The 14,982-nt window shown below is 36.0% G+C and overlaps 1 protein-coding gene across 1 annotated transcript in view; it reads left to right on the top strand.

The window, feature by feature from the left end:
* SCN9A (sodium voltage-gated channel alpha subunit 9) overlaps positions 1-14,982 on the top strand; it is a 157,904-nt gene that overhangs the window by 96,890 nt on the left and 46,032 nt on the right. Inside the window, exons 15-17 of the mRNA XM_024122208.2 lie at positions 1,779-1,952; positions 2,699-3,055; positions 5,817-6,293. Of these exons, the coding sequence (XP_023977976.1) occupies positions 1,779-1,952; positions 2,699-3,055; positions 5,817-6,293 (1,008 nt within the window). The remainder of the gene's footprint in view (positions 1-1,778; positions 1,953-2,698; positions 3,056-5,816; positions 6,294-14,982) is intronic.

Here is a 14,982-nt window from a genome sequence, read left to right as displayed (position 1 = left end):
AGTGTGTTCTGTTTTTCTGCTGGCATGTCCCTTAGCAGCAACACTTTGAAAATTTGATACTTCCTTTACCCATTTTAAACTTACACTGCAGCTTCCTTGTGAGTACATACCCTACATGTTTTCAGAAAAGCTATGGATACTTTGTTTTGACATAATAGGTAAAGAATCTAGACCTTTGGAGGCCCACAGTCCTGAGTTTGAATCCTGGTTTTGCCTCTTACTGGTTATATGACCTTGGGAAAATGTTTTAATATCTATAATCTTTAATGTTCTCATTTATGTAATTATAATACTTTATTTATAAAATAATAATTATTTAATATAATGATAATATTTTATGTATCATATTATTGAGAGGAATAAACACTTTCTACTTATCATCCTGGCATATAGTAAGTACTGAACAAATCAAACCTATTGTCATCATCACCATCATGCTTTCAATGAATCAGCAGAAACAAGCCTTAAGAACAAGAATATTTAGAAACCAGAATGATTAAACTGGACACAGAAGACATAAGGGCAGACTATAAAGATTCTAGTAGGAAAGTTGATGCTCTTTAATTTGCAGTGTTGATCACACTCAAGTAAATTAATGCCTTGTGGCAAATAGAAAGTGCTAGGTTCCAACAATCTGCATGGACCAGGCAGAAGTACTATTTCACAGCCAAAAGGTCCCAACTTATGACTCTTCATAAATCATGAAAAACTCTGGATGTCTTCACAAATGTCTGTATAAGATAATTTTACTTTTGCCATGGTCTCAAACCAATTGATCTTTGAAGTCAAAGAGTGTTTCTGAGTTGATCGTCTCTCCAAAATTTCTTATGAATATTCCCAGTCAGGATGTTTAAAACTCATGTGCTCTAAGTTAGCATTCTTCTTTCTTTCTATTCCTCACTGGAAAAAAGGCAGGACCGTCTAGTTTCTAATTGTTGGTAGAGGTCCAGATCATGGAAATCAGTACCTTCTTACTGAGTTGACTGCATCACTTTGAATCCAAAAAAGACTCACCATGTTTCTTGTCTATAACTACAATCCCAAGTCTGGGTGCTCCCTGCTAGTCTTCTTGATGCTGCATTATTTAAAAAATGACTCACCCAGTTATAGAGCTAACTATTTCCCTTCGAATCTTCTTTGCTCAGTTTCTTTGAATCAAATTGTACCCGAATGATTCATAAGTCTTTCACTGTTGCGTTTTTAAATGAGTCCTTTGATGCCGTGTCATGAATTAATGATGTTTTGTGATGCACTTTTGTGTCAAAGCTTTGGAAGTCTTACTTTAGCTGCTACTGTATCAATTAAATACTTTTTCCTTTACTGATAAATCTTTAAAGAGTGAGTCAACTTCTTCCTTATTACCCTAAGAGCAGTCAGACCAGAAAAAAAGACTGGCTCAAAATTTTTCTATCAGTCTGTTTCCTTTATATTATCTTCCAGAATAACTTGTTGACCCACAAAACTTGTTTTGCAAAGTGCCTGTGTTAATTTTCAGAGGTTTTATTTATCTGAAATTTTAGTATGCTTTTCTATGATGCTATCTAAAGGTGATGAGAGCTGATAGGTGAGTTAGAGCTTCATAACCCTTCGATGCTTGTATTAGAGCTATAGGACTAGTGATACTTGGTTTGTAGGATTGAATGAAATAATAATATGTTTATAAAGTATCTAGCACATTGTCTGAAACACAGTAAATGCTAAACATATAGTCATTATTATCGTTAGCTTGATTCCATACCTTCTAATAATCCTAGAAAAATATTATATTTTTCATGTAGGTCTTTACTGGCATCTTTGCAGCTGAAATGGTTTTAAAACTAATTGCCATGGATCCATATGAGTACTTCCAAGTAGGATGGAATATTTTTGACAGTCTTATTGTGACTTTAAGCTTAGTGGAGCTTTTTCTAGCAGATGTGGAAGGATTGTCAGTTCTACGATCATTCAGACTGGTAAATATAGACCAACCTTACCATTATGTTCTATATATAAAGGGGTGTTTCTTTGGTTTTGCATTATTATTATTTAAAACTTTTGGAGGTTTGAATCAAAAGACAAGATTAGGTCTCAATATCTAGTAAAATAAAGCCCGTTCAGTAACATGCACTCAGAGCTCAAAATCACAGAGATATCTTAATTTTAGGATCTTAAAGACATATTCAGTTGTATGCTAGTATAATGGTAGGGCGATGATTTATATCGCAATAAGCTTATGGTTTATAGAATTTCAACCATTATAATATGTTCATTACTTTGTGGATTTGATAATTAAAGATTATACCCTCAAAATTGTTCTCTGGTATCAAAAATATTAAAAAGTAGAGACTTTCTAATGCTTTTTTCCTCTAACATGTTAGGCTTTCTCCCTATGTCAGCATGAAAAAAATTATGAAAGTATCAGAAAATAGAATTAAGGATAAATTTTCAATTTAAAGGATATAATATCTGATAGAGGTTCTATAACAATCCTGAACTAAAATTACAGTTCCTTCAAAATTTGCGTGGTAATTATATAGTGGCAAGTATAACAAAATAACAGGAATATTGAGAGTAGATGAAAATGAAAAGTAGAAATAATCGATTTTAGCTAGGTAATAATGACAATATTTTAGAACTAAATTTTGGAACAAAATTCAAGATTGGAAACATTGAGAACTTTTTCATAAAAATTAATATTAAGCTTTGTGTTTACTTTTAGCTCCGAGTTTTCAAGTTGGCAAAATCTTGGCCAACACTGAACATGCTGATCAAGATCATTGGTAACTCAGTGGGGGCTCTAGGTAACCTCACCTTGGTGTTGGCCATCATCGTCTTCATTTTTGCCGTGGTCGGCATGCAGCTCTTTGGTAAGAGCTACAAAGAATGTGTCTGTAAGATCAATGAAGACTGCACACTCCCACGCTGGCACATGAATGACTTCTTCCACTCCTTCCTGATTGTGTTCCGAGTGCTGTGTGGAGAGTGGATAGAGACCATGTGGGACTGCATGGAGGTCGCCGGTCAAGCCATGTGCCTTATTGTTTACATGATGGTCATGGTCATTGGAAACCTGGTGGTATGTAATCTGATGTTCATACATTTAAAATTCTCCATAGAAAATAGTTACATGATGATATGATCAGTTACTTTTATAATTATAGGATTAATTAGATCTAAAACTGTTAATTATAATGGAATATTGACTATTTTAATTCAGTGAAGAACAGAAAAGAAAATGAAATATTGTCTACATTTCTGTGCCAGATAACCTATATTTATATTTTTCACAATATTTATTTTAATGGAAAGTTTTCTGTTTTATTCTTTCATTTTGATAGTGATGTCATATGAATTACATCTGTGGTTTTCATGTCTCTTAAGTGTTGATTCAAATGTGAAGCTATACTAGTAAATAGAATATGATTAAATTAACAATAACAAAAATGAAGTTATAATGGAACAAGGCAAATGGAAGGACTAGTCCTGCTCTGTTAAAGTCACATATAAGACTAGCACCTGTAACAAGTATCAGCAAACAGTATGGCCCATGGGCCAAATCCCCCACACTGCTTGTTTTTGGATGGACCTGCAAAACTGAAATGTTTTTTACATTTTTAAATTGTTAAAAAAATATAAAGAAAAATATTTTTTGGCACATGGAAATTATATGAAATTCACATTTCAGTTTCCATAAGCAAAATTTATTGAAACACGGACATGCTCATTCATTTACATATTGTCTTTGGCTGTCTTACTCTACACAAACAGGTCTGAGTAGTCTCCATAGAGATTCTTTGTCCTACAAAACCTAAATAATTTATTATCGGGCCCTTTTACAGAAAATGTTTGCCCACCACTGCTCTATAGCATCTTTTACAAGTGATCTGCTTCTCCATTAGTGTTTTCCTAGCTTGTACGCCTTCACTGTATGTTTCCTTCTTTCTTATACGTACCTGTTGGTAGGAATTTTCAAGCTTAGGGGCAGGAGATAATTGGGATAAGATGCTCTTCAATGACTCAATTCAATTTTCAAAGCCACCATGTTGGTTTGGTTTAGTTGGTCAACCTAGCATCAGACTCTTCATCAGGTATCCCAGGAGGTTGTCTGTGATAATAGCCATATGGTTAGTACCTTCACTTCCCACTGGCTTGAAAATAAGTTGCTCATTTTTTTTGTCCTTGCAGCCCACATGCCAACTTGAAAGTTGCTAAGAGAGTAGACTTAAATGTTCTCACCACAAAAAAATAATGGTAATTATGAGACATGATGGAGGTATTCCCTAATATATAAGGGTATCAAATCAATATGTTGTACACTTTAAACTTACACAGTGCTGTATGACAATTATCTCTCAGTAAAGCTGGAAAAATGAAATCTAATTAAAAATTTGAAGGAAAAAAAGAAATCTGTTAACATTTGCATTGATTAGGGAGACTAAAGGGTAAAATGAGCCCTTGGCTTCCCATCAACATTCCTATTAAAACATACACATAAACAAACATGCATTTCATAATGAAATATATTTTTCATTGACAGTAAAAACCAAAATGAAAATAACCAATTCAGAATTCCTTAATGTTTCATCAAATTGTTTTCTATGCTTTTCTCTTTCCCCTCCCTCTCAGATTCTTCTCTTAAACTAGACATATTAACACAGACATTTTTAACTTGTGCTTTTCTACTTACATTTCTGAGAAATTGTTTTAGATGTGACCAAAATCAGGGGTGAGTCCCTTTTCCTCAGTTTGGTCTAATTTTGATTGTTTAAATATGAGGTAGATGTTTTTGGCCATGAAGAGACTTAAATGAAAGTTTATTTCAATTATCTTTTTGTTTTTTTAATATAAAACACTTTTAAAATATGATTTACATATTTTTAGCTCTCTGTAAGAATTCTTTTTTTTTTTTTTCTTCCACAATGTTCAGTTCACCTGGACCGTTACCTCCAGGATGGAAAACAGAAATAGTTTGCACACAAACAGAACTTTGCTTCAAGTCGGAGTTGTCTTGACCTGGAGTTGTCCGGGGCGAAAATGATTGGCAGTGAAGCCACCCAATCATAATGCCATTGTCTCATTTGAATTGGGTTCAATGAGCAGGTCTTTTTCTTTGCTTTAAAAGCTTCATTAAGGGACTTCCCTGGCAGTCCAGTGGTTAGGACTCCATGCTTCCACTGCAGGGGGCGCGGGTTTGATCCCTGGCCAGGAAACTAAGATCTCGCATGCCACACAACGCAACCAAAAAAAAAAATAGCCTCATTAAGTTGCAAGTTGGCAAAATTCTCGGACAGAATATTTTATTACAGGAGCTCTGCAAGTATTATGTGTTCCCTTTGTTGTAATAAGTGACATTTATCTCCTGGGAAAAGTGAACACAGATCTTGGCTTAAGTTACCTTCAGCACAATAGACACTAGTCACAATTTTCTTGTTCTGCTTGTTTCTCACAGGTAACAAATATCAATTAAAGGTAATGTTAGAAGAGCTATTTAGACCCATAAAAGGGAATTTGGACAAGGGATTCCTGCTGTAGAAAGGAACTTAGGAATGACATCATGGTAATGGTGAGGGAGCATTCTCTTTGCTCCTCATGCTAGCCCTTTAAGGGTATGGCTGACCTCTGCTCCCCAGAGTTCACAGAAGCTCAGACATGGAGAGACTGATGAGGACTCTAGCTTTTCCTCTACACCTATCATATGTTCTTATCTATGGGTGAAGAAGTGCAGGGCTCTTCATTGCTGGTTTGGATTTTGGCCTGTATTTCAGAAAACTGCACTTATTTTCGTTTTTATTTCCTGTCTCCCTTTTTCTCCACACCCTATCCCCACCCTGACATAGGTCCTCAACTTATTTCTTGCTTTATTATTGAGCTCATTTAGTTCAGACAATCTTACAGCAATTGAAGAAGACACTGATGCAAACAACCTCCAGACTGCAGTGGCTAGAATTAAGAAGGGAATAAATTATATGAAACAAACCTTACGTGAATTTATTCTAAAAGCATTTTCCACAAAGCCAAAGATTTCCAAAGAGATAAGACGAACAGAAGATCTAAATTTTAAGAAGGAAAACTACATCTCTAACCACACACTTGCTGAAATGAGCAAGGATCACAATTTTCACAAAGAAAAAGATAAAACCAGTGGTTTTGGAAACAGCATGGACAAATACTTGGTGGAAGAAAGTGAATGTCAATCATTTATTCATAATCCCAGCCTCACAGTGACAGTGCCAATTGCACCTGGGGAATCTGATTTGGAAATTATGAATACTGAGGAACTTAGCAGTGATTCAGATAGTGAATACAGCAAAGGGGTAAGATTGTTTTATACACATTTTGTTTCATGTTATTAACTAGTACGAAATGAGTTAAAATTTCAGATTTTTGCTGTCCTAAGTTTATTCTAATATTGCATACTAATGAGTAGTTTGTGTGTGTGTGAATTTATACTGTAGCTTCCTGAAGGTTCATATGGTAAGGTTTTACTTACTGGTTCATCATAACTGATATAATCCATTTAGCGAAACTTGAAAGCACCAGGTATCTTTAAGTCTTCCCTTCCTTTATTCCCTGTTTGTTATCAATCGTAAAGTCATATACCATCTCCTTTCACAGTGTCTGTTGAATCCACAGCTCCTGTTCATCACCTTTGCCTTTGCCCTCTCTACTTCTTGCCGAAACCATTCCACGTGGATTCCCCACTGGTGTCTCTGCCTCCATTTTCCATCTACTCTAATCCACTTGTTTGATTAATTTTACTTAGGTTCAATCCTAATCATACTTCTCCTTTGAAGTATCCTTGATCCCCAACGTAGATTTGAATTGTGGACCATACATAAAGGCTTCACACCATGGCCCCAGCCAGCTGACCAGCTGTCTCTCCTGGGCTTGCTAGGGCTCCTGCGCCTGAACCAACCCAGTTTTCTTCTGGGCCACATACACTCACAACCTGCATGATTTTGCTTGGGGTTTCCTTCTTCAGTCAAAATCCGAAACACGTACTGCAAGACATAGCCCTCAGCTTCCTCCTGTGTAAAATTATTAGCCCTTACAGCTAGGGTTAGGTGAGGGTTAAATGAATTAACACATGTAGAATGCTTAGAACAGTACTCAGAGTGCTCAAAAATGGTATCATTCCCAGTTTGCATCATTCCTAGTTTCTCTTCAAACAGATATGATCTCATTTTGAACCCCACATAATTTTATGCCTTTTCCTAGGTTTATTATTTAGCCTTGTATCTTAATTTTTTTGAGAAATTATTGTATGCCTCAAATGGTACTGTAAACTCATTGAAAACGGGAAACTTTTATTAAAACTTTTTTTGTATCCTCCTTCCCCACACCTGGTTGCCTATATTCAAAGCATTATTGAGCTGTATTTTTATTAATATGGAATATAATAATCATAAGTGAGTTTTATCACAAAGCATTTTTTATGGCATCTCTTTAAAGTTTTAAGATATCACTTTAAAATATTTTTTCCTTTCTTTAGGTCATATTTGAAAGTATTTGACAGGTATTTCCAAAACATCTTCTGTCTTCTTAACCTTATATTAAGACCTATCCTCCATGAATTTATAGTGGATTTTGGAACAAAGATACACAGCTCTGTGTGTGTGTGTTTGTGTGTGTGTTTGTGTGCATGCACACGATACGACCAGTACTAGGTGCAGAGTAAATGCTCAATACTTACTTATTGAATGAATAGATGATTGAATAACTTATGAATATATATATTTTAAGTAGCCAAAAAAATTATTTCCAAGATCACAAAGTAAGGAATAAAATATTTTATTTTTTATTTTAAAAATCTTTACATGGAAGAAGTAATCCAAAATTCAAAAGATGCGGTTGTTTTGGCTTGAATGTAGAAAATTAGATTTCACATACCCCGCTCAGGAACAGTAATCTGGGTCTAGTCTCATGTGAAAATGAAAACTAATTCAGTTACCCATTTTTCTGCCTACAAAGATTAGAGCTGTAAAACCCTAACTGCCTGGCAGACTTTCTGAATAAGCTTGAGATTCTGGATGTTAAAGCACTTTGGTAGCTTGGTTGAGTTTACCAAATACTGCTTTCATCTTAATATTTGGGAGGAATCATTTCTTACCTGGTCGTTTTTTCTTTGCTCAAAGCCTGTGGCTATCCCTGCATGGATCTCCTTAGTCGCTGGCAAAAATCATATTCTTAGTATGTTGAATTATAACATTGTAAAGGGACTATGATAGACCTGCCCCATTTAGCACCTCATTTCCTAACTGAGAAAACCATTAAGAGGAAGCAACTTTTTCTATAGTTATAAAGCTGGTTCAAGGCAGAGCCAAGACAAGAATCCCAGTCTTGTTATTCAAAAGTCTACCTTCCTTCTCCTGTCTTTGTCTATTTCAGGGATAAAACCCACATTCCTATTGGGGTTAATACCCAGTTTGTCTCCCCTGAGATACTGAGCCATGCTTCTGAAGAATTTACATACCCTGTAGTATCCAGAGGAAGTTTGTGATGTCATAGTATCCAGCAGTCTTTTATAATTAATGATTTAGTCTGTAAACTATTTGGTTACTGAAATAGACTATTTTAACCATCCATAAAGTTACTCTGCCACCTAGCCCATAAATTCTTCCTAAAAAGCATGAAATTTAGTGCACTTAAACTGTGTTATCCAAAGACCATTTGATGGTAACATTTTAATATTCTTAATTATCATTGGGTTTTTTTATGACATTATAGTCATAACTACATGAGAAAAAATACACTTTTTCTATTTCATATCTGTGGTTTACATGGTATAATATTCAGGAGCTTGAGACTGCCTCATAGGTTGTAATAAGGAATACATAAGCTAGTCTCCTTAAATCATTTAGCACAGTATTTGAGTTGGTAAGCCCTAAAAAAGTGTTAGGTATTGTGTTTACTATTGAATTCATCATCATTATTAGTCTCTAAAAGTTCAGATTTTAAATTATGGATTTTGAAAGTTTATCCTTCTTCTTAAGACATTTTCCATGGCATATCTCAAAATGTGTCATCTTGAGTACATTCAAACCTACTTGACTATATACTGGACTTGAGAAGTAATGAAATTTCAAGCTCTACAGGAAATTTGTTAGATAATATTAAGCTATTGCCAACTGTGACACCCTGTGTCTAGAGCCTTTCTCTCCAGTAGCTTGAGATTTAAATGTTCCTAGTTATGACTTGTTGGTTTTATTTTTCAATTTGGACCACTAAAAAAAAATGCAGATTTCCTTATTCACCTGAAGTGTTTCTAATGCCCTTCCAGGCTAACCTCCCTGCTCTAATTCCCCTAATCTTCAGCTCTTACTTGAGTTTCCAGTTTTTTAACTCCTATGTAACTTTCTTATTTTTCATGCCTCAGATATCTTTGAAATAATGGTTCCATGTTCTTGATGAACCTTGCCCAAAGAGGCAAATCATGATTATCCAATGGAAAAGAATGCCCAATTGAATATATGTAAGTTATTTAAGTCTTAAGCACTACCTTGGAGTATGATGAAGAATGCATCCTCTGGAGATAGAATACTTGCCTTAGATCCTGTATTTAATATTTGCTAATAACTTCATTATCTTGAGCAATTTTAAAAAACCTCTGTTTTTTTCTAGTTTACTTGTATGCAACATAGAATTGTAATAAAGATTGAATGATTTAGATAAACAAGTGCCTGTTGGGAAATAAGTGCCCAATTAACAATTATCATGGGTATGATTAGTAGTCATGTACACACAAGTAGCTATTTGCTACAGGTTAAATTTTAGTGTGTAAAGACAAACATAGGACCTTGTCACAAACGCCTGTTCTGGTCCATATCCTCCAAACTCTCTCTTCCTAAGTCTGGATGCAACCTCAGAATCCTTAGCAGCAGGGTTCCCAGGGGCCACTGTGCTGGATTGAGTTTGCATAGGAAGTGAGCCTAAATTCATCCCTGGTTTATTTTGAGGCAGGTTTCTGAGAAATCATTTTCTTTATTCAGGGGCTGGGGTATTTTCCACTTTTACCTGTTTAAGAATCATCATTTTGAACAGGGGGAAAGAATATCTTTGACCTTTGACAGCTTTCCCTCTTTCCCTTTCCCCATCCAAAAAAACAAATCCACCCTCTCTTTCATGTCCTAGCATACTTTTTTTCCCATTGTATTTTATGGAGACTTTCTGTCCTCTTCTAGTGTTAGCTCTCATATAGGCAGGTTTCCGTGTTCTGATAGACAGTTAGATAGACACTCCAGATTGAAGTCAAAATATTTTGTAATCAAACACCTTACCAGCAAATGACCAAAGAGATGAGTTCAAATAAGGTGTTGAGTAAAATATCTTAAAGAGTTTTGAGGCAATAATTGGCAATAGAACATCAGCATTTCTCTGAAGATAGAGTCTGTCTCAGAATCGAGAAAGATATACTGTCATCTCAAGGGGACCCATGAGAGTAATAAGACTCCTGTCACTGCTTCTCAGAATACACTCTAAACTGATGACCTCTCTCAGAATCAGCCTCCACCTGAGGCGGCCCTTTAAGCCCTAGGCAAACATTAACAGCTGCAGATTTTCACCATTAACAATGAAGTGCTTCATTAGTATGAGCCTCAAATGAAGCATGAAATGCATCCATTCATTCAATAGATATTTATTGAGATCTACTGTGCTCCAGGCACTGTGCTAACAGCTGCTTAGAGAAAAAAAAAAATTTTTTTTTCACCCAGCTGCAGTAATTCAATGTGATTGGTATCTCGCTTAAACTAAATTCTTAAGAAGTGTAGTTTTTTTCTCTTTTTTAAATCATGCCAAATCTCAAAATTGAAAGTTCTAAAAAACTAAATTAATAAATTTTTTTAAATGGAGAGCTCTTTCTTGGAGAGTTAAAGATACCCTTTGTTTTCAGTTATTACAGATTACTTATTTCTTTGCTTTAAAGATAAAAAAAGAGCCATTTTACAGAATTGTGACGTTGATTTGAAAGTGTATGTAAATTTGGGGGAAAAACGTTAAATTTATCCAGTTTACTTCTCCAAATATTTTAAAACATAACAGCCTCAGGTAATTTTGGAGTGGTTAAACTCTGACAGCTTTCAGAGAAGCTACTAGCTGTGAATCTAATACCCCAAATCTTCTTTACTGCTCTTTTGACAAATGTATCTATTATCAAGGCTGGCTTAAGTGAATTTGCTCCTGTTGTGTACTCAGCAGAAAGGAAAACATCCTGTGTAAAATTTTCTGCACAGAAAGATCCCCTATTCATTCCTCCTCCAGTCAAATACAGAAACTTTACTCAGCTTTACTCAGTAGTTCTTTAGTGTTTTGAAACATTGTCTCCAAGTTGTGATGGAGCTAGCTGAGGTCCTTGAAGAAAGGAAACCAATGAAACCTTCAAATTTTACATAATCAAACTTCTCACCTTCAACAGAGTGTCATTTAAAACACTGCAAACACAGTTATGCAAAATTTTTGTTCTTAAAGGAAGCCAAGTCCATTCACTTTGATCATTGTGAGAGAAAAAAATTGTGAAGGAATACATGAGTACATATTCAGTAAACTGTGGCTATTCATTTTTTCAACTCACATTTCCTAAGCACCTGTTTTTTGCCTTATGCCTGCTGGACACTAGAAAGATGTCATCGGTGTACTCATTTCCTCAGTAGACATAGGCTCAGGGTCTTCTTGCTCTCTGGCACTGTCTTAAGTGATAAAGAGTGAAGCAATGTCCCTGCCTTTGAGGAGAAACAGGTATGGAAATCAGAAATTATAATTAAACATATAAAAAAGAATTAAAACAGATTTTTAGGAAAAATATTGAAGCAGGATAAAGATATGGTTAATAATCTTGAAAATAAACTGGAATACTTCACAGTAGAGATGGCACTTGAAGCAGATTTATGGTAAAAAGAGAATTCATCAGGAAACATAGAATGAAAGAGAGGGAGCGGGAGGAGAGGGGGAGGGAGGGAGGGAGACAGAGACACCCATCTGTTAGATGTAATGGGTCCAGCATGTGGAAGCATCCAGATGCACAAAAGCCCATTAAATACACATGAGGATGGACTACTGGAAAGTAGTAAGTGACAGAGGTAAATTGGAGCCAGATAGTAAATGGCTTGACTTACCATGGGCAAGAGATTGAAATAGGTTTCTTTTTATTTAACAGAAAGAGGAAACTTTGTCTTGTTTTGTTATACTTTGTTGTTAGCAAACCTCTACTTTTAAAGAAAGTTTGGTTGGGGGGTGTAATAAAGGGGAGAGGATGAAAGGCTATTGCAGCCATCCGAAGCACACTTGACGAGGGCTCAATCTAAGGGAGTGATGGTGGCGTGTGGGATAATGGTAAGACACCGCGAGTTAAAAAATAAGGGCTCAGGGTCTGGATATGTGAGTTGTGAGCTGTTTCAAAGGGTATATTCATTTCCTGTGGCTGTCATAACAGAGTATCACAAACTTGGGACTTTATACAACAGAACTGTATTCTTAGAGGCTAGAGGCTGTAAGTCTGAAATGGAGGTGTAGGCAGGGCCATGCTCTCTGCAGGCTCTAGGGAGGATCCTACCTCGCTTTTTCGTAGCTTCTGGTGGTGGTACTTCATCCTTGGCCTCCCATGTGTGGCAACTGCAACACTCTGATCTTCGCTTCTGTTGTCACATGGAGTTCTCCCTATCTGTCTCTGTCTTTTCATTTTATAAAGACACTAATGATGTTGGATTAGGGCCCACCCTAGTGAATTCCTCTCAATTTGACTACATCGGCTAAGACCCTATTTCCACATAAGGTCATATTCAGAGGTACCAGGCATTAGGACTCCAACGTATCTTTTTTGGGAGATACAAATGAACACATAATCAAAAGTTTTGGCTTAGACGACTGGATGGATATTGATGCTATTAAAAATATACGGTGTTGGGGGAGGGAAGAAGACTTGGGGGGTAAGGTAGAGACAGAGTTTAATTTGGGGACATCTTGATTGTGAGCTATGTGCAGGATAGCTAAGTGGTGGTGAGCAGTAGGTATTTGGAGGTTTTAAGGAGATAAGTCAGAGTTGTAGACAGGTTGGAATTTTGTATTTTAATTTTGAGGTCAGGTTCCCTGGGAAACCAACTCTGAGTAGTGTTCTCAGGTTCAGCGCCTAACACCTGTAAGAAGTGAGGGAAGCGAGATGATTGCACAGAGGGAGAAGCTGAAATGCTCTGCACTTGCAGCAGAGGCCTCAGCTGACCTTGTAGGCACCTCTGGCACTGGAATGACCCTTTGGAGTAGTCCCAAGTTGAAGCAAGGGGTCAGGACTTTGTGTGCTCCACACCAGTCCGTCACTGGATACAGGCTCTTCCTCCATTCTTCCAGGCCAGGGGAGGGGATGTAACCATGAGTAAGGCAGCTTGCTTCTGTATTTCAATTCCCAGAGAGGGGCTCAGCTGTGAGCCTTCAGCTGCCAACACTCCTAGCAGGTGGAAGAATGAGTGGCTTGTCTGAAAGGGGGACTGGGGCAGTGCACCACAGCATCCACTGCAGTACAGGGACCATAGAAAGGAAGAGGACAAGCGATCAACTCAGCACTTGCGAAGTGGACACAAGACAGCACCAAAGAGACCAAGGAAAAAAATGTAGACATTAGCCACTTTCATATAAGCTATATAACTTTCCTCCTTAAAACAACCCAGGAAAGTGGATAATATGAATCTATATTTACAGATGACTAAGATGCTAAAAGATTAAGAAATGATGCTGGTTAGTCACTGATGTTTCTAGGGGTCTTTTAAAATTTGAGCTCCAAGCTTTAACCACCATAATACGTATCTTAGAAAGGCAAGAGAGTGGATAGGAATGTAATTATTTTCTGTTATATCTCTGTAATGTTGCAATTCAGGATCAGATTTTCTCTTCTAATGGTGGTGTGCATTTGCTGATTTGTGTTCAGTGTCTAATCCTCCTTAATGTTAATTTATTAGCTTATAGTTTACTTTGATAATATAGCAGAGCAGAGCAAAGTACAGTCCATAAGAGAATAATAAACCAGTCCATTGAGGATGTATTAAGTAAGGGATTATATCAGGTCGTGGCACCTGAGCTAGACCCTAAAGGATGGAGATCATTTCATTGTGTGAACGTGGTGGAGAAGGAAATCCCAGGCAGAGGAACAAACATTCATGTTGTTCAGCTGATTCACTCATTCATTTATCCATCCACCTATTCATCTATTCAGTATTCAATTTTTGAAAGCCGTCATCTTTGGAGAAACTTAAATGTGCTTTCTTGTTATTAAATTCATTCCTTTTATTGATTTTATAAAAAGTTGTTTAAATATTTGTAGTCATCAAGGTTAAATATTTTATTTATTTTTAATATATGATGGTTTTAATTACATTGTTATTAGGTCTATCTCTCCTTAGATTTTTTATAAAGTTTTTTCCACAAAGAGGCAGTTGCAGGCAGTTTAGATTTCTTCTCTTTACTGCATTTTAGAAAATATAATAATCTTCTCCAGAAATGCATTTGATTTGGCAAGATTTAGGGATTAGTTTCAATTATACCTTTGGGGGAAGCTGACATTTGATCCTATCTTTTATGCGTAGATTCTTGCAAAAACAAAACAAAGTACCCCTACAGAATTTTACTTAGATAATTTCTTTTTTGCAGATTGGTTCCAAACTATTTGAAATTATTTTCATCTTTATTGGATTTGTTCTTGTGTCTGTAAAAACAGTGAAATTTTGGTCTGACATTTAAATCAATGTTTCTCAATTTTTATATTTTGATAAATTTGAAAACATTCCTTTCCTGTAATGCTGTTTGAAATGTCAAAATTAGAAGTAAATCAAGAAATGCTAATTTTAGAATATGCTTCAAAAACCACATACTCTCAACTCTCACCTCACTCCAATATTGAGGATCACTTATTTAAAATGTTTGTTACGAAGAGCAAGCAGAATGCAAAAGATTGCCGTCTCACATTATATCAATAGTGTTTAAATTCATCTCTTAAATAACAGAACTATATAACTGTTTAGTTCA

Source organism: Physeter macrocephalus, chromosome 2, assembly GCF_002837175.3.
Source record: "Physeter macrocephalus isolate SW-GA chromosome 2, ASM283717v5, whole genome shotgun sequence".
NCBI classification, from domain to species: domain Eukaryota; kingdom Metazoa; phylum Chordata; class Mammalia; order Artiodactyla; family Physeteridae; genus Physeter; species Physeter macrocephalus.
Note: the sequence above shows the minus strand (reverse complement) of the source record. Positions and strands in the feature narration are given on the sequence as shown.